General features: G+C 36.1%; 1 protein-coding gene across 1 annotated transcript in view; it reads right to left on the bottom strand.

The window, feature by feature from the left end:
- Positions 1–25558, bottom strand: part of CTDSPL2 (CTD small phosphatase like 2) — a 67899-nt gene that overhangs the window by 18509 nt on the left and 23832 nt on the right. Inside the window, exons 3-7 of the mRNA XM_082681971.1 lie at positions 14581–14719; positions 12902–13051; positions 7003–7215; positions 2910–2988; positions 2501–2612 (exon numbers count right to left, since the gene is read on the bottom strand). Of these exons, the coding sequence (XP_082538097.1) occupies positions 2501–2612; positions 2910–2988; positions 7003–7215; positions 12902–13051; positions 14581–14719 (693 nt within the window). The remainder of the gene's footprint in view (positions 1–2500; positions 2613–2909; positions 2989–7002; positions 7216–12901; positions 13052–14580; positions 14720–25558) is intronic.

The raw sequence follows: 25558 nt of genomic DNA, 5'->3' as shown, positions 1-25558 counted from the left end.
GCTCCATTTCTTATCATTCAAACTCAGCAAGGAGTAGAGAGGAACTCAGCAATCTATGTTTCAATAAGCCTTTTAGGTGATTAGGATGCATATGCATGTTTGGCAACCACTGTTCTGAGTCCTGCAGTTGCCAACTTTCTGTTAAGTAAACCACATATAAACTTTCTTAATTTTTTTTTTTACAATTTGCCAATGGAAGTTTAGTATCTAACTATTAAAAATATATATCTTCTATTTATATATAGCTCCTTATTCTTAAACCTTTTATAAAGAATTTTATTTTAGAAAATGGATATTTCAGTATCTGTTGAACATGTTTCATAGACATAAACATTGTTTAACTAAATTAGCAGTCAATCAAGACTTCTTTCTCATCTTTGATTACCAAGCCCTGTTTTCTCATGAGGAAAAGAAGGTAAGGATCATTCAACGTAAGGTATGTGCAAATATGTATATTTCTCAAATCCTGAAGGATAAAAAAAAAAAAAGGCTTCCATTTGTAGAAAGTGACAACACTTAAAAAAATAAAGCTGCTAGTAACTACCCCCCAAATTTTTCAATGTGTTTAAGATGAATTAAAATGAAACACAAATGCTCATACCTTGTGATTCCACATCTTATTAGCTGGAGTGTTTCTTTTAACCTAAAGTTAAACTGTGAGGAGGCAAAGAGCAAAAAACACTCTAGATATGCCTCATTTTCTTTTTCTTTTTTTAACATCGTATTGTAGTATAATTGCTTTACAATGTTGCGTTAGTTTCTGCAGTATAACAAAGTGAATCAGCTATATGTATACATATATCCCCATATCCCCTCCCTCTTGAGCCTCCCTATCCCACCCCTCTAGGTGGTCACAAAGCACCGAGCTGATCTCCCTGTGTTATGCAGCTGCTTCCCACTAGCTATCTATTTTACATTTGGTAGTGTATACATGTCAAAGCTCACTTTGTCCCAGCTTCCCCACCCCGCCATGTCCTCAAGTCCATTCTCTACGTCTGCATCTTTATATCTGTCCTGCCACTAGGTTCATCAGAACCATTTTTTTTTTCGATTCCATATACATGTGTTAGCGTATGGTATTTTTTTTTCTCTTTCTGACTTACTTCACTCTGTATGACAGACTCTAGGTCCACCCACATTTTCTTTTAATAGCATATCAGAGTACACAATTCAAGGTATTCCCTTAGTATCTTTAAAAAAGGTATTCTCTTTCTTATAATTGAATCATAGCTAATTCTACTTTCTTCATCTACAGCCTATCTAAATTTTGATCATTCTTCTTTACCCAATTCTGTAAAATTACTCATTTATGCTCACCAATTCTTATCTTTCCCTCTCTATTTACCTCCACATTGGATTAAAAATTATATGGCCAAACTTGCTATCATGACATCAACTGCTAACATAAAAATCTAGCAAAATCTTTTTCAGTTTCTGTATATCAAATCTAAACTACTCATAATCAGTTTCAAAATTTCTCTTTTTTTGCCTACTTATCCTCTAATAAACACCTTAAATACTTAGGCCTTCTGGATGCCTATTTTATTTATATCTCTTTGGCTAGGCAAAGGCTAAGGTGCTCAACTCTCAAAACAACTATATATGCTAGTTAAGATTTTAAAAATATGCTTTTCCTTAAGATAAAAAAATTTTTTTTAATAAGAACTAAACCACATTTCCAACTATAGGTTACTAGTAACAAAGGCTTTTAAATAGTAAAATGTTTTCCAGTATTATATAATAGATACATATTTTTGCTAATATCAAGAAATTGCCGGCAGATGGTAAATAATGGTGACCATATATTAAATTTGGTTAGGAAAAGATAAGAGATATTCAGTTTTCAAAGCTCTTCTGGTACCCTAAAAAAATATAAATTTTAAAATTCACACCAAGAGAGCATATTAAAGGTTTTATTAGTCAGCATTAAGAAGTCATGCTTTTGAGAGTCTATTAATAAAGTTATTAGTATTAGATAATACTAATACTTAGTATTAAGTATTACATAGGTTGCCCCTCCCCCCAAAAAAGGAACAAGAAAAGGAGTATGGTCTTGCATGAGGTTAACTCATTAAGACCTAGGTCCTTCAGGGGAACATGACTGTGACTCCCCCACCCCTCAAAAAGGTTGAAATCTAGCCATGAAATTAGAATTTATTGGGAGATTAAAAAACAAAACAAAGGGTATAGGAGTATGGGGGCAATAATTAATTTAATTGAAATAGAAAAATAGTGAAATAGCGGGGGTTGTTGGGGGAGAAAAAGAAAAAGAAAGCCTAATTTATTTTCAAAGGGTACTGGAAACCAACAAATTGGGGAGGCCCTGGCATTAGACTGTGCTTAAAATAAAAACATTTCAGAACACCTAAGACATGTTTTTATAGTAAATGTATGTGTAAGGCTATTCATTCACTTGTATTCTTTTAGGTATTTTGGGCTAGTATTTTTAAAAAGAATTTAAAGCCTTTATTTTCCCTAACTCTACAGATAATATACTTACCAAGTCTAAAACTAGGGAGAATTCTGGTGTGCTTCTTGTCTTCAGTGGAAGGGCAGGTTTCCTATTTAGTTGTTCTTCTGTCAGTGGTGGAACATGTTTGATGAAATAATAGCTATAAATCAAATTTTAAGAAAATTTCAACATTTCTACTTTTTTGTAAATATAAAACATATTACTAAATTCAGCCCATCTTTAAGTTTTTAATTAAATAATGCATATTTAAACCTAGTAAACCAAACTTATAAAACACATAAGTAAAACTGAAAATATACAAATTAGTATTTCAGTAACTCAGCAAAGTATTAATACCTACAGGTCAAATGCTCTTTGCAATATACCATTTAGCCACCCCTCTACACATGTACTTTCATTCCTTTCAAAGAGAGAAAGGAAAAAAAAAAAAACTCACGGGTCAAATACTTCCCAGTCTTCTTCATAGGTGGCCTCTGCGTGGGCTGATGAATAACCACTATCTGGAGTTACTGGTGCTATTTAACAAAGTGAAAAACAAAATGTTGCTTTTACTCACTTAATGCTTCCATGAAGTATACATTTTTACTGCTTTTATTAAGATCTTCCTGAAGCCCTGTGTATTTTAGGTTAAAGATAAGACAGAAATAATTTGTAAACAGTATTTAAAAGTAAATTTATAAACACATAGATCTAACTCTGGATCCAAAGGAAAAATTTACCATTACATACAAAGTGGCAAGTTATATCGTGGCTAGCAAAATTTAAATCCCTAACAGCTAAGAGAAAATTTACGACTTACACTATTTCCTACTATTTACTACTTACACTGTGGAGTGTATTATTAGGAAAATACACTCCACAAAATTTCCATTTCTAACTGGATGATGTTTGTATGTATAACCATAAAAATTTCATGGTGCTCATAGCAGTAATACTTCACAAAGTGCACAGTACATACAGGCAGTCAATATATGTGTGCTGACAACAGATCCCGAAGGTAGTTTTAAACCTAAGATCCATGAACAGGCTTTAAGAGGTCTACAAACCCCTAGACTTATGAAAAAATGTTTTATGTACATTTTTACAGGATTCTCAAGGTTGTCTATGATCTTAAAAGTTAAGAAATTATGCTGTATATAGAAATCAGTGCTTTAGAAGACCCATTATTTTACTTCTCATTTACAAGCAACTTAAAAATAATCAAGAAACAATTCTGTATTCCACGACACATAGTCCATTCTAAGTTTGAATTAAAATTTGATCAATTGATAAAGCTTTAGAAATTATGTTAGGAATTTTCTAAGACAATATTTACAACTTAAATTCACTGAGACAATGTTAACTTACAAGCTAAACAGGTAATGTCTTGGAGATGAAAGTTTAAGGTGGATGCTAGAGACTGAATGTTTGTGTTGCCCCAAAATTCATATATTGAAACCTAATCCCCAATGTGATCGTGTCTGGAGATGGAGTCTTTGGGAGCTCATGAGGTCATTAGGTCATGAGGGTGGAGCCCTCATAAATGAGATTAATGCTCTTTAAAAAAGACCCCCAAAGAGCTTGCAGAGCTTCTGGCATAAGAGGACACAGTAAGAAGACAGCTATCTATGAACCAGAGAGCAGATCTTCACCAGACACTGAATCTGTTGGGGCTTTGATCTCAGATTTCCTAGACTCCTGAACTATGAAAAATAAATTTCTATTGTTTATATGTCACCTAGTCTAATGGTAGTTTTTTACAGTAGCCTGAAAGGACTAAGACAGTGGGCCTCAATAAAAATTGCTGTACTCTATCTATAGGAATGGAATACTGGTGGATAGTAGTCTTTCAGGATAAAAACTTATGTTTTTTGCTATTACCATGTATTAATACCTTCTGAGACAGAGCCAATACAGTGTGTATGTTCAATAAATGACAACAGATGTAAAGCAGAATTTTTGTTCATTTCTAACAACTTTATGCCAGTAACGGTTCATTAGCACAAGGGGACAAATGGAAAAATATATCTTCCTACCACTTTACTATTTCAAATTCCTATTAATCTCAGAGAAAGGGGGACAGGAAGTAATTAGTATTCGAGCACCTCCATGCTAAGCATTTTTCATATTTCATCTCATTTAGCCTTCAAAGCTCTAAATTATTATTGCCATTTTAAAGCTAAGAAAACTGTCTCAGAGAGCTTAAATAAGTTATCTAAAGTCACACAGATAAGTAAATGGTAGAGCCAGCCTCCTTCCTTCTTGTTCTCTCTGGCTACGTTCTTGAAGTTGGGGAAAAGTACCACTTTTGTCACTCATACTCATATTTGAAGATCAGCAAAACTTTTACTTCTTCCTTTCATGATCCTCCCAGAGTAACTGCAATGTGCCACCTCAATATTTTGCTCATTTATTTGTAACAACACTCACCACACTGTACAGTAATTTTTGTGTATACTTGGCTCATCAATTAGATCATATACTCTTCAGGGTCAATAAGCACATCTTAGTCATCTTTATAAATAGTGCCCATCACAAAAAGTACGTGTTCAATTAAATGTTAGAAAAACGAATGAATGAGACAAATGGAGTAAATCTTACTATTCCCCTCTAGAAACTAAAGTTATAGAAATCCCTTCCTGGGAGGCACAGCTGTCAGAAAAAAACGAGTACAAAGGTTTATATAGAAGCACAAAAACAGAAAAAACATCAAAGAAGTCAAAAGCCCTGGCTTCGGGGCTTCCCTGGTGGCGCAGTGGTTGAGAGTCCACCTGCCGATGCAGGGGACACGGGTTCGTACCCCAGTCCGGGAAGATCCCACATGCCGCAGAGCGGCTGGGCCCGTGAGCCATGGCCGCTGAGCCTGCACGTCTGAAGTCTGTGCTATACCTTATCATTCACTAGCTTGTAACAACAGGCAAAGTAATCAGCATTAGATTTGCTTGTTAGGTTCAGTATTATTCTTAAATTATAACATTATAATTAAACATTATCAATATTAACATTTTATTTGTTATTGATTGATTGAGTGCTGCACCACATGGCTTGGGGGATTTTATTGGGTTGGCCAAAACGTTTGTTAGGGTTTTTCCCTCAAGATCTTACAGAAAAACCCAAACTTTCTGGCCAACCCAACAGTTCCCCAACCAGGGACTGAACCCGGGCCCTCGGCAGTGAGAGCACAGAGTCCTAACCACTGGATGGCCAGGGAATTCCTTATTTGACAAATTTAAAATAAACCTTGGACTTTCCTGGTGGCACAGTGGTTAAGAATCTGCCTGCCAATGCAGGCGACATGGGTTCGAGACCTGGTCTGGGAAGATCCCACATGCCTCGGAGTAACTAAGCCCAGCACCACAACTACTGAGCCCACGTGACACAACTGCTGAAGCCCACGTGCTCTAGAGCCCACGCGCCGCAACTACTGAAGCCTGCACAACTCTAGGGCCCGTGCTCTGCAACAAGAGAAGCCACCGTGATGAGAAGCCTGCGCACCGCAACGAAGAGTAGCCCCCACTCACTGCAACTAGAGAAAGCCCCCGCACAGCAACGAAGACCCAATACAGCCAAAAATAAATAAAATTTAAAAAATAAATAAAATAAATCTTAACTCTATTATGTTGCTTTTCTCTTCATACTGATACAGGGTTGCACTGTATATAAGTTTCATAGTTGTATGCATTTTTTCTTTAAATGTTATCATGCTGTTTCAATGATTTTTTTTCAAGTTTCCCCTTTATATCAGAGAGATCATCATTTTGCTTCCTTTGCCAAACTTATTTCTCAACCAATATATATGTACTAGGCTCTCTCAAATATCTGGCACCACAAGGAAAAACAAACAAATCTAAAATAAAAGTCTAAGATCTTCTCCTTCTGGGAAAAGATGTCCATCCTCAGTTTTATTTCTGCTTTTAATCATAATGGAATACAATTTCATCTTTTAGCCTTATATGTCTATCTACCACCTCAGAAGTGGTCTATCTACCACCTCTATCTAACCCTCAGAAGTAACAAATGCTGACCTCACATGTTTCTACATTTCCATAACAACTGGCTCAGGGACCTAACAATTATGTTAGGGCTTTAAAAGCATCCAGGATTAGGCTGCAAAGTTGTGTATAGGAGAGACCCAAGAACAGAAGCTTCTTCTTTGGGAATGTCATCTGTATATGAAACAAATCTGAAGGTATGAGACTACCTCTATGTAGGGACTTCAGACATTAAGGATCTAAGACTCGTGCAATTATAATAAATATGTTCATAAATGTAAGCATATTATTTTGTTAGCTGTGTTAAATTTCTCTAAGTGGTAAGACCGGTACACATAATTAAACTGCAAAGTGACTAATATGCAGTAAAATAACCTTAAAAAAATTCAATTTCAAAATGACTGGATTTGGGGGGAAAAGTTTTATTTCCAGTTTTGATTTTATTAACTTCAAGGAAGAAAAACTTATGCATTTAATCTGCCTATTTAAGAAAAAATACAGTAGTATTTTTACAAACTATTCATGAAAATGTATAAGAAAAAAAGGAATCTTATTTACCTGTAAGGGGTGGGATATCACGATTAACTGTTTCTTCTGCTTCTTCTAAACCATTTATTGATGACCTCACTTGAACTGCTTGATTTGAGTAAGCTGCTCCATTAGTTGATGTAGTAGTACTGGTAGTGATTTCATCCACCTGTTCCATATCAAGCTGTTTTACTATCTCTTCAGCTTCCACAGCCTGTCCTGGGGAATCAGATCCTGATGTTCCTGAAATCATGATTAATTGTACATTAATCGTCACTTAAAAGCTCATAGTGGGTGGGGAAAGATGGGAACAAACTTAAAACAAGTAATAAATAAGCCTTAGAGATCTAATGCACAGTATAGTGAATACAGACAACATTGTATTATAATCATCAAACCTGCTAAGAGACTAGTACTTAATTACTCCAACCACTAAAAAGAAAGAATAATTATATAACATGATAGAGAGCATATGCTAATTATCACTACGATGATGATCAAATTACAATATATAAATTATCAAATCAACATGTTGTACACTTTAAATTTATACAATGTTATATGTCAAATATATTCAATAAAAATTCATAAATATTTAGAAAAACTAAATGGAACAGAAACAAAGCTGAGGATACCATTATTTAGTGACTCTTTACTAGACATTTCAAAAATAAGGAATAAGACTATTATAAGCTAGAGTAATATTTGTGAGCAAAGTTTTTCTTAAGAGTGTTCAAATAGCTTAGAAACACCCATTTATAGTCAAACAAGTCAATTTAGAACTTTAAAAATTTTAAATGAGATATAATTAACATAACTGTGTAAGTTACAGGTGTACGTATTGATTTAATACTTTATATACTGCAATATGATTACCAACTGAGCGTTAACTAACACCTCTATCCTGCCACATAATTATTTCTTTTTTGTGGTGAGAACATTTAAGATCCAGTCTCTTAGGAACTCTGAAGTATATACAGTTGACCCTTGACCAACATAGGGGTTAGGGGCACTGACCCCCATGCAGTCAGAAAACTGAGAATAACTTTACAGTCAGCCCTCCATATCCACAGTTCCACATCCTCAGATTCAACCAACCACAGATTGTATACTATAGTATTTATTGAAAAAAATCCTTGTATTAAGTTGACCTGTGCAGTTCAAACCCATGTTGTTGTTGGGTCAACTGTCATATAGTATTTTTGACCACAGAACTTCTCTTCATTAAAGCAAATATCATTTATTAAGTGCTTACTATGTGCTGGGCAATACACACAACACACACACACACACACACACACACAATTTTCCATTATCCTCAAACAGCTCCTGATCTTTCTAGTACTAAGCATCCTAGCCATTTTGTGCAGTTGTAATTTTTAAACCAGAGACAGTTCTCTAAAAATGAGCTAACTGTTCCCCTAACCATGAGACCCTTTTTATTCAAAGACACAAGAACAATTTCTCAATGAAATTCCATCTCAATAACAAAGATAGAAGCTAGTTTCCTCATTATATTCAACCATCCCCTAGATGAACCCACTGCCCAATTTTTCTTCCACTATGGACTGACCCCAAGTCTCCATTTCTTTATGAAATCCTCCGAATGTCACTGTCAACAACAAAATCAACCGCCAATAACTCTCAACTTCCTCACAGAATATTCTTTCTCCCTCATTGCCTTACATTTAACCTCTTTCCAAAAGACATCTTTTCCTGATACCCTTCCCTCAAAGCTGTTTATTCTCCCATACTTGTTACTCAATCAGAATTCATTTACCTCCATTGCCGCCACCAGATCATTGGTTTTCCACTAATGTGTAAAAATGTTTGCTCCTTTGAGATTGCTGTCACCTGGCTACACAATTCTTCGCTTATGCCCTCTGCTGTCACCTACCATCTATTGCCAGCAACCTCTCTCAATCTCAGAGGAATTTAACACCTAGATACCAGTTTACTGCTCTATTAAATGCCTATATAGTTATTGCGGGTGATGTCAATGACTCATCCAATAACTAACCCTCAAAGGTCTTGCCCTATTTAGCCCCATCTACATTCGTAATGCTCTTTAGTAGTTATTACCATGGCTAAAACCTGGACACTATCACAGAGAAACTGTTCACCTCTGAAACCTACAATTCAAATAATTAATCTCCTACCATGACCTCCTAATCTTCTAATTATCTATCTATCTAATATTTCTATTACATGTGATCTTCACGTTTGATAAAAGCCAATCTTTTTTATCCAAACACATCCCTCAATGGCTTCTTCTCCACCCTCCTCATCTAGTTAGACTTCATGGTGTATTATTTAAACCACTCTCAAGCCAGCAGCCTCACTGTCCTCGCTTCCTTGTCTTTCCACTGTCATTCATCATAGAAATCCCTCTTGAATCAATCTAACAGGTTTCTCAGGCACTAGACCCAGGTAATAAAGAAAACAATAGAATTATAAAGACTGATTGTACTCCAAGTAAAATCCTCTAATCTTAGCTACGCCTATAGCATGCTGCTCAGTATTTCTGTGTGTGAGTCATTCAGCTTCTTTTACTTATACCAAATAGCAAACATTCTAAACCTTCATTCTCTTCAATCCCTGCCACCAGGACCATCTCAGCAAAATGATACCATGTCCTCCTTCAAAGAAAAAATTCTATCAAACATGAACTACTGCTGCCCAAACGTTCTTTCCTCCAGCATCAGAGAAAAATGTCTATTCTCCTTGTTTCAATTCTAATCCTTCTACCTGTTCTCTTGATCCCATCCCTATCAGTAGATCCTAGAAACTTTCTTCATTAGTTTTCCTTTTTCCCTTATGTTCAACCTATTAGACCCTTCCCTGAGGCTTAACAACATGCTTCCTTCTCACAAATACAAAACATCCCTTGAGGCTTCATGACCTCTCTAGTTTTTCTCATATTCAGGTTCCTCATAACAGTAATCTATATGTGCTGATCCCTTTCTTACTCTCCATTTCACTCTTTTAACCCATGGATTAGGCTGCCAACTGCAATCACTCCTCTGAAACTCTTCTGGCAAACGAAACCAATGACCAGTTAATTACCAGGTTTAATGATACCTTTTCAATGCTCATTTCCGTTCCTTCTATCTTTACAATTGTTTGACCCTGGGTTTGATAGTCTCTTCTTTTGGCTTCTATGACTCAGTTTCTCCTGGTTTCCTCCATTTCTCCTTTGTTGGCTTCTTTAGCTTTGTCCAGTCCTTAAATGTCTTTCCCCAAGATTCTGGTCTTAGTTTGATGAACCAAATGGACCATTTAGTCCACTGGTTTCAATTAATATTTGTAAGCTGATAATACCATGCTCTACTGCTTATTCAGATTTCTAAGCCCCATACCTGAATGACAAATTGTTAGTAGACATTTTTATTTGGTTGTTTCAAGGCCTCTCAGGCTCAGCATGGCCCAAATTAAATTCAATTATCTATCTCCCAGGAACTTACTTTTCTCTCTTGAAAATCTAATGTGTACATCTTACTCTCTCTCTTCCTTCACCTCCAATCTGTTCCCAAAATTTGTCCATTTGTATCTTTGATCCTTCTCTTCTTCTCTAATACTACAAGTAAGGTTGTATGAAGTCTCACATGGACTACAAGTCTACTAATGTTCTCCCTGCAACCAGCCTCTTTAGAATTTAGCCTACATGCTACTGCCAAATAGATCTTTAGAAAACACAAATCTGGGCTTCCCTGGTGGCGCAGTGGTTAAGAATCCACCTGCCAATGCAGGAGATACGGGTTCGAGCCCTGGTCCGGGAAGCTCCCACATGACGCAGAGCAACTAAGCCTGTGCACCACAAATACTGAGCCTGCACTCTAGAGCCTGTGAGCCACAACTACTGAGCCTGCGAGCCACAACTACTGAAGCCCGCACGCCTAGAGCCCAGGCTCCGCAACAAGAGAAGCCACTGCAATGAGAAGCCCGCACACTGCAACAAAGAGTAGCCCCCACTCGCCGCAACTAGAGAAAGCCCACACACAGCAACGAAGACCCAACACAGCCAAAAATAAAGTAAATTAAAAAAAAATAAAATCTGTAAACTTAAAAAACAACAACATAAATCTGTTCATATTACTCACAGTTTAAAACTTTTCATTCATCCCCCCATGACTAAGGATAAAGTTCAAAAACCCTACAAAATTGGCTCTATAATCTGACTTCTTTATAATTGTCCTATCTTATCCCTTCCCATGCACTCCTCAAATCTGATGCTCCATCTGTGACAAACTAATTTGTTTCTGAAATACACTGTACCTTTGCTTACACTGCTCCTTCTACATGGAATGCCCTTTACCATCTTTCAAGATTCAGCTTTTCTATGAAGCCTTTTGTGAGCCACCACCCAGAATACAGGACCATTCCATTCTTTGAATACTGTTCCATACCTCTCTCAAGGCACCTATAAAAATTTATTATACTTATCACAATGGCTGGAACATAGTAGATGCTCAATATTTGTTGAGTGAACTGGAATCTTCACTCCTCACATTTAAGTATAATTACCTTTTCTCATGGATTAAGAGGCTCAAGAGTTTAAAGAACTGGTCCAGCATAACATAAGTAAACAGTGGCAGCTGGGAACAAATTTAAAACAAGTTTATCTAACTCCAAAGCCTGTTCTTTTCCCACTACCCCAGCATTTCCAAAGATGTTTTAGGAGGCACTAGTTCTAAAAGATGTTAAGATGTTAACAGATGTTCCATAGAAGAGTACTTGGTCAGATATGTCTAGGGAATACTGGGTTAAACAAAGTTAAAGGTAGTTTTTTGTTTCTATTCTAGGACTTCACAGTCCTTTAATGTGCTAATATACATTATTTCTGCCCCTACATCATCTTGATTTTACAGTGCACCATTCTGCCTTTTAAAAATTGCTTTATCATCCAGAAATCAGGCAACAGGTATTTAATGCCTATTTCCCATGTGCCCAATACTGTACCAAACAACATGGTAGATGTAAAAATAAAGACATGACCTCTTGCCCTCAAATAATCTAGAGACTAAATTATCATGTATGAAATTAGACATTAATTATCAGAAAAAATAGGACACCAGATAATTTTAAAAAGATATTTTGAGAAAGAGGCCATTTTTAATTTTTTTGCAAAGGCATACAACGGGAACCTTCAATTCATGTGAATTAGGGTAGTTTTACTATTTGTCTAAACTCAAGATTCCCTACGGGGGAAAAAAAACAAGCAAATGATAATAAAAATAAATTGTATTACCAAAAAAAAAATCTGGTTTCAACTCACTCAAAATATTCAACAAATTCTACTTTACTAATCTAGAATATTGAAAATGCTTCTCTCTAAAGATGCAGAAGTCATCCCAACGCAGAAAAAATAATACTTTCCCTCCAGCCCAAAGTTTATCATCTAGCTTTTCAGATAGTTAATTAAACATAACCTACATTTATTTCAGTCACTAAAAAAAAAAAAAAAAAAAAAAAGCCTTTTAGAAGCTGTGTATTTTGGGGACTTCCCTAGTGGTCCAGTGGTTAAGAATCCACCTTCCAATGCAGGGGACTTGGGTTCAATCTCTGGTCAGGGAACTAATAAGATCCCACCTGCTGCGAGGCAACTAAGCCTGTGTACTACAACTACAGAGCCCACATGTCACAACTGGAGAGAAGCCCACGTGCCGCAATGAGGAGCCCACACACCGCAACAAAAGATCCCGTGTGCCGCAACTAAGACACGATGCAGCCATAAATAAATAAAGTAAATAAATATAAAAGAAAGAAAATATATTCTTTAAAAAAAAAAAGTCTGTGTATTTTTAACGAGACTGAAAACAAACATAAGATGCTAACAAAAATATGCCCCAAAAATCAAACAGATCTTTTAAAAAGCCAGGAAAACGATTAATCTTTTAAACCCAAATTATGGTTAATGACTTATATTTACCATTTTTATTTGCTGGTGAAAAAAAGTTGAAGACAGGAGAAAATATGGTCCCCAACAATGTAGTCCTTGGAGGACTGCCAGAGGAAGGATTATCTTCTAATTTTCCATTTTGTTTTACATGTTGATTTGTCATTTCATAACTACCAGCTTCTAAGAAAGAAAACAAAAATAGTTGCAATCTAGAAAACATGACTTTCATAAATATGTTCTAAACGATTCATTATAAAAATAACTTTTTCCCTCAAAATACATAAGGAAAACTGATGAACATTAATGTTAAAAAGCTTATTATTTCAAGAAATCCTGAGGTAAATCACTTGTAAATCAAATGATCTTTATAACAAATTTATTTATAATGGTTTATAAATGCTAAAATTTACTGAGTTTTTACAAAGTAGATTTATATCTGGAATTACACAGACTGAAAGTCTTCAAATCAACACAGTGTAACAGAAAATGAAATAAAACTCTTTGTAAGTAAAGCAAGCAAGTTACAATATGAAAAACACAAATGCAAGATTTTGTCTTTGTTTATTTACATTTTGGGATGCTGCCTACTTCACAAAACTTACCCCCCAATCTATTTCTAATGAGTAACAGCTAAATAAATAGAGGCAACTATTTCTACTGAAGCAGAAGACTATATATACAGCAGTGTCAAAAACTACTTATGGATATTGTGAGGCACCATTTCAGAGTAGTTAGGAAGAATAACCAGTTTTTTTTTAAAGTTTCTTATAAATAAAAAAAATTTAATGGGTTTTGGGAAAATATAAAATACAAATGTCTTAATAAATCATCCTTGACCCTCCACAACTTTAGCACGTTTCTTTCCTTCTTTGTTAGTGCTCTTTTAACTTGTTTATCCCTTTTCTCCCTTATGGTCAATTCTAACAATGGAGATACATCACTGCATTAAGAGGAAAGAGGTAGGGAATTATTATCACTGCTGTGTTTAAAACAGTATTGGTTAAAAGGTAGCACTCCATGCTCTAAAGTGCTATTCTGTATAGGTTTCTCTGCTTGTCCATCTTTTTTTTCTCCTTTTTGACTTTGAGGAGCTTGTCAGCAATACAATAAGGTACTGATCTAGAACAGGATTTATAAATAGCAACAACACTATTGGCTTTTGGGCTGGATAATTCTTTGTTATGGGAGGATGTCCTGTGCATTGTAGGATGTTTAGCAGTGCCCCTGACCTTCACCTGCTAGATGCAAGTAGCAATCCCTCCACAGGTTGTGACAAACCAAAAAGGTCTTCATACACTGAAAAGCGTCTGCTAGGGGACAAAAACACCCCTAGTTGAGAACCGCGGACCTGAGAGCTCCAAGCCCCCTCTATAGCTCTGAAATTCCATAATCCAGAAACAAATTCTTTGTACATATTTCAAATAAATTAAGTCACAATTATTACTGCTTTAAGAAATGAGTTTCATATACATTTTCATGCTAAACACTATAAAGCTAGTTGCTCTGCCTCTGTCACTTTAATTCATCAAAGTAGATTTACATTAGGAAGGTAAATTTTTATTTACTTCATGCCACTAATATTTAATACAAAGGAGATTACAAAAATAAGGCAGAAATTGCTCAAAGTAGATTTTTAAAAACAGAACACAAACATGTCAAGTGAGAACTCTGCTTACACCTAATAAAGCAATATGTAAACATTAACAAACCTCCATTTACTTGACTTTTCCGTCTTACTCGAGATATCTGTTTGTTAGGCTTTTCTCCTGCTCTTGGTGTTGATGTGATCAAATTATTATCTATATCACGTTCAATTCTACTCCGTTTTGAAGGATTTTCTCTCTCTTCCTTAAGATATAAGAGGGAAAAACATGCATTGAACAGAGTCATTCTGCTTTACAGGTTACTTTTTTTTTTTTTTGCCACACCACGCAGCTTGTGAGATCTTAGTTCCCTGACCAGGGACTGAACCCGGACCCATGGCAGTGAAAGCACCGAGTCTTAACCACTGAACCGCCAGGGAATTCCCTACAGGTTACACTTTTAAAATGATAAAATATGACACGTACCCCCATGTTCACTGCATTATTTACAATAGCCAATTTTATCCATTATCAATTGATGGACACTTAGATATGGTTGTTTCCATATCTTGGCTACTGTAAATAATGCAGTGAATATATATATATATATGCATATAACACACACACACGTATACATACATACATAAACAATGGAATATTATTCAGCCATAAAAAAGAATCAACTCTTGCCACTTGCAACAACATGGATGAACCTAAAGGGCATTACACTAAGTGAAAAAAGTCAGACAGAGAAAGACAAATACCATACGATCTCACTTACATGTGGAATTAAAAAACAAAAACAAACAAAAAACAAAAACAGCAAGTTCACAGATACAGAGAACAGACTGGTGGTTGCCAGAGGCAGGGAGGTGGGGATGAGTGAAATGGGTAATAGGCGTCAAAAGGTACAAAAGGTTATAAAATAAATAAGTTGCAGTGATATAACGTACAGCACGGTGACTACAGTTAATAATACTGTATTGCATATATGAAAATTGCTGTGAGAGTAAACCTTAAAAGTTATCAGAGAAAAGAATTCTGTAACTACGTATGCTGACAGATTTTAACTAGACTTATTGTGGTAATCATTTTGCAATATATAAAAATACTGAATCAGACATCCCCGGCGGTCCAGTGGTTAAGATTCCACGTTTCCACTGCAGGGGCACAGGTTCAATCCCCGGTTGGAGAGCTAAGATTCCACATACCGTGTGGCGCAACCAAAAACCAAATTGAATCATGCTATATATCTGAAACTAATATAATGTTGTATGTCAACTATGCTCAGATTTTTTTTTTCTTTTTTGCGGTACGCGGGCATCTCACTGCTGTGGCCTCTCCCACTGCGGAGCACAGGCTCCGGACGCGCAGGCCCAACGGCCATGGCCCACGGGCGCAGCCGCTCCGCGGCACGTGGGTTCCTCCCGGACCGGTGTCCCCTGCATCAGCAGGCGGACTCTCAACCACTGCGCCACCAGGGAAGCCCAGATTTTTAAAAAGATAAAATATGTTGTAATATGCTTTCTCCTCTTTTTTCATTTCCAGGAGAAACAAACAGAATTAATACCTAACAGTAGAAGAAAACACAGAAAAAATCTGACAGTCATAAGAGTATTTATTAACGTTATTACAATACACAAATATAATTACAGCATCCTCACAATTCAGATTCTTTCCCCAGGGTCCATTAAATTTTCATGCTACTGAAATACTGAATCTCACAATGTGGTCTAAGTTTCCAGCAATTTCCCTTACTTTTAGAATTACTCAAAAGAACAGGGGTCATTTCCTTGAGCGAACCCCACTGGAATTTGCTGGCATTATCACATAGTCCCAAAAATGACACAAAATTAATAGGGCCTGCCACTGCCACACACCTAATGTCAATTCTCAAAATGTCCAAATTAACACTAAGGAGTCTACTCCTTAACAAAGCTCTCTATTCATTTCCTTATATGGGGCAAATCCACATGACCAGTTTACACTATTTTTGCAATATAGACTTATCATAGTCTGACTTAAAAGATTTTTTGACTTTACAGTGATGTGAAAGCAATACGTATTCAGTAGAAACTGTACTTAGAATTTTTAATTTTGGTCTTTTCTCGGGCTAGCCATTTGCAGGTACTATATACTCTTGTGATGCTGGGCAGCGGCAGCAGTGAGCCACAGTGAGCCACAGCTCAAAGTCAGCCACTTGATCATGAGGGTAAATAACTGACACACTTATAACCATTCTGTATCCATGCAACTATTGTTTTTCGCTTTCAGTATTCAATCAATTACATAAGACATTCAACACTTGTGATTTTGCCCAACTGTAAGCTAATGTAAGTGTTCTGAGCATGTTTAAGGTAGGCTGGGCTAGGCTATGATGTCCATCCAGTAGGTTAAGTGTCTTAAGTGCATTTTCAGCTTACAACATTTTCAACTTACAATGGGTTTATCAGGACTTAACTAAAACATTATACTCCATGCAATAACCTGATTTTTCTCCATTTATACATCCATCTTCCTCATCTGTACAATTTTTCTAGAGTCATCCATCACATGAGCAATCTTCTTCCATTACTGTAATACTGGCCTATAATTCCTTGCTGTTTTAAGGAAAGTACCCAAAATCTTTTGATAAGGATTAGATTTTTCCACAACAAATAATAATACAGTATACTACTATGCATTTTCTGTAAGTTGAATATTATTATTTCTGAAACAAACCTTGATATTGTAAATGGCCCAAATTACAATTCCCTACCAGGATCAAAATAGAAAAAAGATAATACTGTATCATCCAATACAGAATTTTACATTTACTCACCAGTTTCTCTAATTTTAGGTAGGTTCATCAAAACAATCTCATTAGCACAAAATAAAGCCTCAGTGATACACAACATAATTCCTCAAATTTTTACTGTTTATTATTCCCCTGCATTTAAAAATGATGAATAGGAAGCCTCAAATCCCAAACACTGGATCTTTATTACAGGAGAATTATAGGGGCTCTTTTTATAAAGTCCTTCAAGAACAGAAACAATGCTGTAAAGCCTCACTACACTAAGCTCCAACATTTTCTTGAAGTTTCTTAGTACATCTGGTATAATGTAAATACATACATACATTCCTGGAAACTTTGCACTCTGCAACCCTAAAAATAACAAGGCTTATGGGGAAAAAAATGGGTCCAGAAGGGTAGAGAGGGGTACATTGGGGCAGATCAGCCAATGCCCCTGTAACTCTGTAACCACAGCACTAAGAAAACCAATGATTGGAACCTCCAGAGATAACTTGCACACCCCAGTTAAGCAGCTAAGAGCAGCTGAAATGCTTCCTCAGAGCTTAATATAAAGGTATTAGAAGCAAAGAAGTAGAGGGGCTTCCCTGGCGGCGCAGTGGTTGGGAGTCCACCTGCCGATGCAGGGGACACGGGTTCATGCCCCGGTCTGGGAGGATCCCATATGCCGTGGAGCGGCTGGGCCCGTGAGCCATGGCCACTGGGCCTGTGCGTCCGGGGTCTGTGCTCCGCAGCGGGAGAGGCCGCAGCGTTGGAAGGCCTGCGTACCGAAAAAAAAAAAAAGAAGTAGAAACGAGGGTTTATGGGAGCTGAGAAGTGGAGCTTTAAGCCAGGAAGACTGCTAAAATGGACAAAAAAGGAAATGCAAACTGCCATATGAAAAGAAGAGTCCCTGCTAGACCAGGGTGTACCTCTCTGAAAGGGAACCCCATACACAGCTTACCACTTTTAATTAAAAACTCTGTGCAGTATAAAATTCTACCCCCATTATTCAGGATCCCCCTGTCCAGTTTAGAAAAAAATCACGTATAAACCAAAACCCACCCATGTTATACTGAAACTACTTCCCTATTTACCAATAGTATATAAGCTAACTGATAATATGCAGGTGCTCCATATAACAGAAAAGGTTATACTGTGGTCAATTGAGAATATATTCAAATACTTGAGCTTATATCTCTAAAGAGAAAGAGGAAGCTGTTAAGATCAGGATTCAAGGTCTGCAGTCATTGACAATAAAATTCCACCCTTCAGAATAATGCATTCAAATGTCTGATGATGCTCCAATTCTGAAATGTGTCACCAAATCCTACTCTTCCTTAAACATTCAAGTATATAATTTGGGGACATTTTTGGATATAGTATGATTTTTAGAAGAAGAACTAGGAAAAACAAGATTTCTACATTACTGTACATTTTTAAAATTTAATAACCCTACAATGTCTTGTCTGGAATTTGTATTTTTCAAAGTTGCCTCTTAAGATAGGCTTTTAAAGGGAAAATCTTGGGAAGGTCGTATTCTTAAATCTCTGAATCTCAAAGGAAAAATACAGAGAACTAAAAAGGCAACAAAACCCCAAAAGCCAATTTACAACAAAAGCAGGAAACAAGGTTTCTCCCCCAAACTCCAAGCAGATGAGAACAAACCAACACTCATAACACTGGAGTAACCATCTGTACCAGTGCAGAAGAAAGCAAAGGAATGCAACATGGCATGTGACACATCTGAGAACAGGAGAAGCCCCAAATAGCTAACAGGCAGATATTCAATTGAAAGCATGGCAGGCCAATTTAATGACAGCAGATGAAATAAGAGGGACTTTCCTGGTGGTCCAGTGGTTAAGACTCTGCGCTTCCACTGCAGAGGGTGTGGATTCGATCGGGGAACTAAGATCCCACGTGCCGCGCAGCGTGGCCAAAAAAAAAAAAAAAAAGAAAAAAAAATGCACACGAGAAGAGACAAAAATTATACCTTTATTTCAAAAAAGACAAAAAAAGTTAAGAAAGTGATATGACATATACATCAGAGTTAGAAAAAACTCAGTAACAGAACAAAATAATTAGAAATGAAAAAAAAATTTTGGAAATAAAGACTAAACTAGAACAGACATAGAAGTGAGTAAATAGAATAGATTATGCCTTTAAGAGAAAGAGAAGGTAAAATGGGGGAGGGGGGCTGGATTTTAAGACATCAAAATGTGTCAAGCACTGAATATGGACAAAGAAGATCCAACAGACAGAAAACAGTAGGCCGAGACGGAAGCCAAAACAAGAGCATATCAGAAAGTTTTCCTCAAATAAAATATCTGAAATTACATACTGAAAGAGTACACTAGTTTATTTATTTATTTATTTTTGGCTGCAACCACTGCGCAGCTTGTGCAATCTTAGTTCCCCAACAAGAAACTGAACCTGGGCCCTCGGCAGTGAGTCTGGAGTCCTAACCACTGGACCACCAGGAAATTCCCAGACTATACTGTTTAACTAAAACTATCAACCCCAAAAAACAACTACCAAGATCCTAAACTTAACAGAATTTAAAGGAAACAAATCCTTTGGAGAACAAGGCAAAATCCATTTATCTACATAGGGAAAATTAGAGTACCATCAAACTGTGAAAGCAATGCTTTTTATGCTGGCAGAAAATGGAATAATATTTTAAAAAATCAAGAAGAGAAACTGTGAGACAAGGATTTCATATTCAGTAAAACTGATTTTTAAGCACAGAACTCAGATAATAGTGCCCATGAGTGCTTTGTGTGGCATCTACCAGAAATTGAGCTTTCAACAACAAAAATGACTACAGATCATAACTAGAGGACTGAGGATAAGCATTAAACATACAGAACACATGTAGAACCTGTGTAAGATAAATGAAGATTAAAAGATAGTATGTAGGACTTCCCTGGTGGCGCAGTGGTTAGGAATCTGCCTGCCAATGCAGGGAACACGGGTTCGAGCCCTGGTCTGGGAGGATCCCACGTGCCGTGGAGCAACTAAGCCTGTGAGCCACAACTACCAAGCCTGCGCGTCTGGAGCCTGTGCTCCGGAACAGGAGAGGCCGCGACAGTAAGAGGCCCGCGCACCGCGATGAAGAGTGGTCCCCGCTCACCACAACTGGAGAAAGCCCTCGCACAGAAACGAATACCCAACACAGCAAAAATACATACATACATACATACATACATACATACATGCTTTATCAGACCACGTGTTGTAATTAAAAAAAAAAGATAGTATGTAATGGCTACAGGCTCAGAATATATAAACTGTTAAGAAAAATTGGCAAGAGATAGTAAATATATAAATTTTTTAAATTGTTCACTTTAAAAACATTCTGAGACAGAAAGGCTAACAATTCATTTCCAGCTGATCTTCACAAGAAATAACAAATGAAGTTCTTTAGGCATAAAATAAATAATACCAGATGGGATCCTAAATTTGCAATAAGGAATGAATACCACTAAGGCAAATCTATGAGTAAATACAAAAGATCTTTGTGTTCAATATTTCTACTGTGCCTTTACTGTCTTCAACACTAATACCTGCTATAATCTCTGCAGTCTCATTATGATCCAATAAATTATTCTGAAGTCTCAAAGTTTTATTTTTTTTCTCTCTCTCTATGTATATACGGAAACATAGTAAGAGTACTCTTGTTTTGCTTTGCAATATTATTAAATTTGGTTTTTAAAATTTCACCTAAAACAGTTATTTTAGAATTTAGTAACTCTTTTTAAATAAAAGAAAATTTATAATTTATAACTAAGAATGGATTGTTGGATTGAAAACTGGAGCTGGGCGACTTGTAAATTCAATCCATTACTGCAAGTGATAAAAAGAAACCGACATAGAATTCTCTAACTCATGAAAGGGGGGAATATACTCTAAGAAATAACTGAACGAAACTGTAAATCACAAATGAAAATATGATAAAACTAATGTCCCTTTGGCTGTAAAATTAAGTTGTCTTATGCAATAGAACATATTCAAATAGAATTATGGTGCCGATTTAGTTGCATTTGAGAACAATCATTCCGTTTTAAAAACAGAAACTCAATATTTTAAATGTACACATGATGAGATCTTTAAAAGCCAAAAAGTTATAGTTTTTCAAACTTAAATTACAAAACCCAATGAGATATCTTAAAAAGTTATCATATTGCATTGTTCGAAGAAGTGTACATAACTTATGAGAGACTTATAAACTCTTGCACAGTAGTTTGTGCTGAAGCCTGCTCAATAAAAGTCGATAAAAGAGGGACTTCCCTGGTGGTGCAGTGAATAAGAATCCACCTGCCAATGCAGGGGACACACGTTCAAGACCTGGTCCGGGAAGATCCCACATGCTGTGGAACAACTAAGCCTGTGCGCCATAACTACTGAGCCTGTGCTCTAGAGCCCACAAGCCACAACTACTGAGCCCGCAAGCCACAACTGAGCCCACGTGCCACAACTACTGAAGCCCACGTGCGTAGAGCCCGTGCTCCATAACAAGAGAAGCCACCACAATGAGAAGCCCCTGTGCTGCAACAAAGAGTAGTCCCCACTCACCACAACTAGAGAGAACACGCGTGCAGCAACAAAGACCCAACACAGCCATAAATAAATAAATATATAAATTATGAATCTGGAAGGTCTTACCTTCCAGATGAGTGTATGTTTAAAAAAAAAAGTCAATAAAAGAAACAGGCACTTCCACTTTCTCATGATAAAGTAAATCACTGAATTAAACACTTAACTGTAAATACAGAAAATGAGTTAAAATCTGGTGTGTTGAATTGTACTTTAGCCTTACTAATGTGGTTGGACTTTCTGTTTTGACTGTACTTGTCTGATACTAGTATCAACTAATCATCAAAAATTGTCTTTACTGTGAATGCATGATAACAAACACAAGTGGTAAATTATTTTTTTACATCTCAATTTATCCTAGAATAACTTGTGCCAAAATTTGCAATGACTGTGCAAAAAAAATGGTTTATAACTACTGCCACCTTAGCACAAATCAAGGCACTGACACCCAATAGTTATTTTTCACTGCCATGCACCCGCATGGGGGAAAAAAAGCCAGCTCTACTTAGGAAGGTCCATGATGAAGCTGTAAAATTAATTAAATCTCAACTCTTAAATATGTGTTCAATTCTGTATGACAAGATGGGAAGTACACACAAAGCGTTTCTGCTGCAAACTGTGTTTCCACAACTGTCTTGAGAAAAAACATTTGTGTGACTGAATTGTAAGCTGAATTAGACCACTTTTTCTGATAGAAAACTATCTTTACTTGAAGTAGATTATTTTCTGAAAAGTGAACAAAGCAAGCCTGTCACTTCAAGAAAAACCGATACTTCTTGCTGCCAGCAATAAAATTTGAGCATTCAAGCAAAAACTGAGATGTTTGAAAACTTGGACAAAGCACCATGAGACTGACAGCTTCCCAATACTTAAAGATTGTTCTGTTGAGATCAGTGGGGTTGTTCAGAAATGTGATTTTTAAGTATTAAATAATGAACTATGTCAATGTGGACACATATGTGGAAGATCTACATAATTCAGTGAACCAATATTTTCCAAATAATCAGTGCATGATGTTACAAAATCATATATAGATAAAAGATTCATTCCAAGCGCAAGACAGACCAATGAAAAGATCATTGTAGTGCTCTCAAATTCAATCTTGGAACAAGAACTTAAGATACTACACAATTTGTCAAGTTTTGGTATAATATCTGCAATTATCTACAAAGAATATTAAAATACTCTTCCCTTTTCTAAATACATGTATAATTTTCTTTATATGCTTCAATGACAACAAACTACCTTCTATGAAGCTTCGATTAAAGAGCTTTATAAAACTGTAATGTCATGTTTCCCACTAATTTCCTTTTTGTCTTTAGAAAATAGTTAAAATATTATTTGTATCAACATGTAGGGTTTAGAATTATAATTTTGATATTTTCAAAATTCCTCAGTTTTAATATCTAATGAGATATATTGACAGATATAACCCACATAAACAAATGTTCTTTAGGGTTTCCAATCATTTATAAGAAGGTTAAGGACCCGAAGTTCAAAAGGTTTAAGAACCACTTGCTCAAGAGGCACTACTAATGAAATCACAAGAGAAGATTTTAAAAGTCACCCCCAACAAATGAGAAAAAAATTTAAGCTGGAAGGTGGAGCTGACAAGTGAGAGCCAAAGGGTCCAGAGTTTCTTTGGGGAATGATAAAAGTGGTCTAAAATTGACTGTGGTAATGTCTGCGTAACTTTGTGCATATACTAGAAGCAACTGAATTTATACCTTAAATGGGTGAGTTTTATGGTATGTGAATTGTATCTCAATAAAGCTACCATAAAAAAACACACATATATCATATAATCCAGCGATGCCAATCTTAGTTATTTACCCACGTTTAACCTAAATATATGCCCACACATGGATTCAAGACCGAAATAGTCATAGCAACTTCATTCATGATAGCCAAAAACCAGAAATAATCCAAGTGGATAACAAATTATGACATGTGGTATACTCATACAACAGAATACTACTTGGAGTACAGGAGAGGGAGGGGATAAGTTACGGATACATGCAGTAACATAGATGAATCCAAAAACTTTATGTTGAGTGAAGGAAGCAAGACATGTTATATTCATAGGTCACTCTAGAAAAGATTTATACAATCTATAATGATAGAAAGCAAATCAATGGTGTTTAGGGTGATGCTGTGAGACTGCAAAAACTCCAAGGGTACTTTTTGGTCATGGGTGTACAATTCTGTTAAAATTCATGAAAACATATACTTTAAATCAGTGTGTCTTATTGTGTTTCATTATACCCCATAAAGTTAATTTTTAAAAAGTCAACATAGGAGAAAAAGTGGAATTCTAAAAGATAACTAGTTCATCAAAAAGAAGGCAGGATAAGAACAGAGTAACAAATAATAAATGGGATAAACACAGAATAAATAACAAGATGGGAGACTTTAAACTCAACCATATTAATAACTACATTAAATGTAAACAGACTAACCATGCCAATTTAAATATAAATACACGGTGGAAAAAGGTGTATCATGCAAATGGTAAGCAAGAAAACTGTAGGGCTTTATTAATATTAGGCCAAGTAAACCTCAAGGCAAATAATATTACTAGAGATAATGAGGGACATTTCACAGTGGTAACAAGAACAATTTACAACCAACAATCATAAATGTGTATGCACCTAACAGAGCTTTGAAACACATGTAGCAAAACTGACAGAACTGAAAGACAAGGTAGACAAATTCACAATTAAGAGTTGGAGATTTAAAATAAGACACAGAAAACTGGAGTATTATCAACTAACTTGACCTGATATTTATAGAACTGCACTAACCAATTCCAGAATATGCATATTTTTTCAAATACATAAGACATTCACCAAAATAGTCTATATGCTACAAAATATCAAGACACCAAAGAAATGAAATCATACAGAGTATATTCTTGGATAACAATAATATTAGATTAGAAATAAACAATTAGAAGATATCTAAGAAATGCCCAAATATCTGATCTGGAAATTAAATAACACATTTCTACATAATCTATGGGTCAAAGAATAAATCACAAATAAGGTAACAAAAATATAGTCAGAGGACTTCCCTGGCGGTCCAGTGGTTAGGATTCCGTGTTCCCAATGCAGGGTGCTCGGGTTTGAACCCTGGTCGGGGAACTAAGATGCACCGCATGACACGGCCCCCCCCCAAACACACACACACACACACACACACACACACACACACACACACATATAAAATCAGAATGTGCGGGAAAGCAGTACTTTGAAAATCATAGCTTTAAATACTTGACTTAGAAAAAAATTAAGGTGTAGTATTAATGACCTAAGCAAGGGGCTGGCAAGCTACAGTCCAAACGCCAAGTCCAGCACATTGTTTTTGTATGGCCAGCAAACCAAGAGTAGTTCTTATATTTTTAAATGGTTGGGGGGGGGGGGAAAGAAAAGAACGATAATATTTTATGACTCACGAAAATTATGACGAAAATCAAATATCAGTATACAAAGTCATGCTCATTCATTTATGTACTGTCTACAATGGAAGAGTTGTGTAGTAACTGCAATTACAGACAATATAGTCTGCAAAGCCTTAAGTATCACTTATCTGAAATATTCACAGGAGAAGTTTACTAATTCCTATTCTAAGCTCCCACTTCTATGAGTTAGAAAAGTAGAAGTAAATCAGATAAAGTAGAAAATAGTAAAAATAAAAAGTAGAAATCAATTAAACAGACACTGGAAAGAAAAG

The sequence above is a fragment of the Grampus griseus genome (genome assembly GCF_964374135.1).
Source record: "Grampus griseus genome assembly, chromosome: 2".
In the NCBI taxonomy this organism is placed as follows: domain Eukaryota; kingdom Metazoa; phylum Chordata; class Mammalia; order Artiodactyla; family Delphinidae; genus Grampus; species Grampus griseus.
This window is presented reverse-complemented; position numbering and strand designations above follow the sequence as displayed.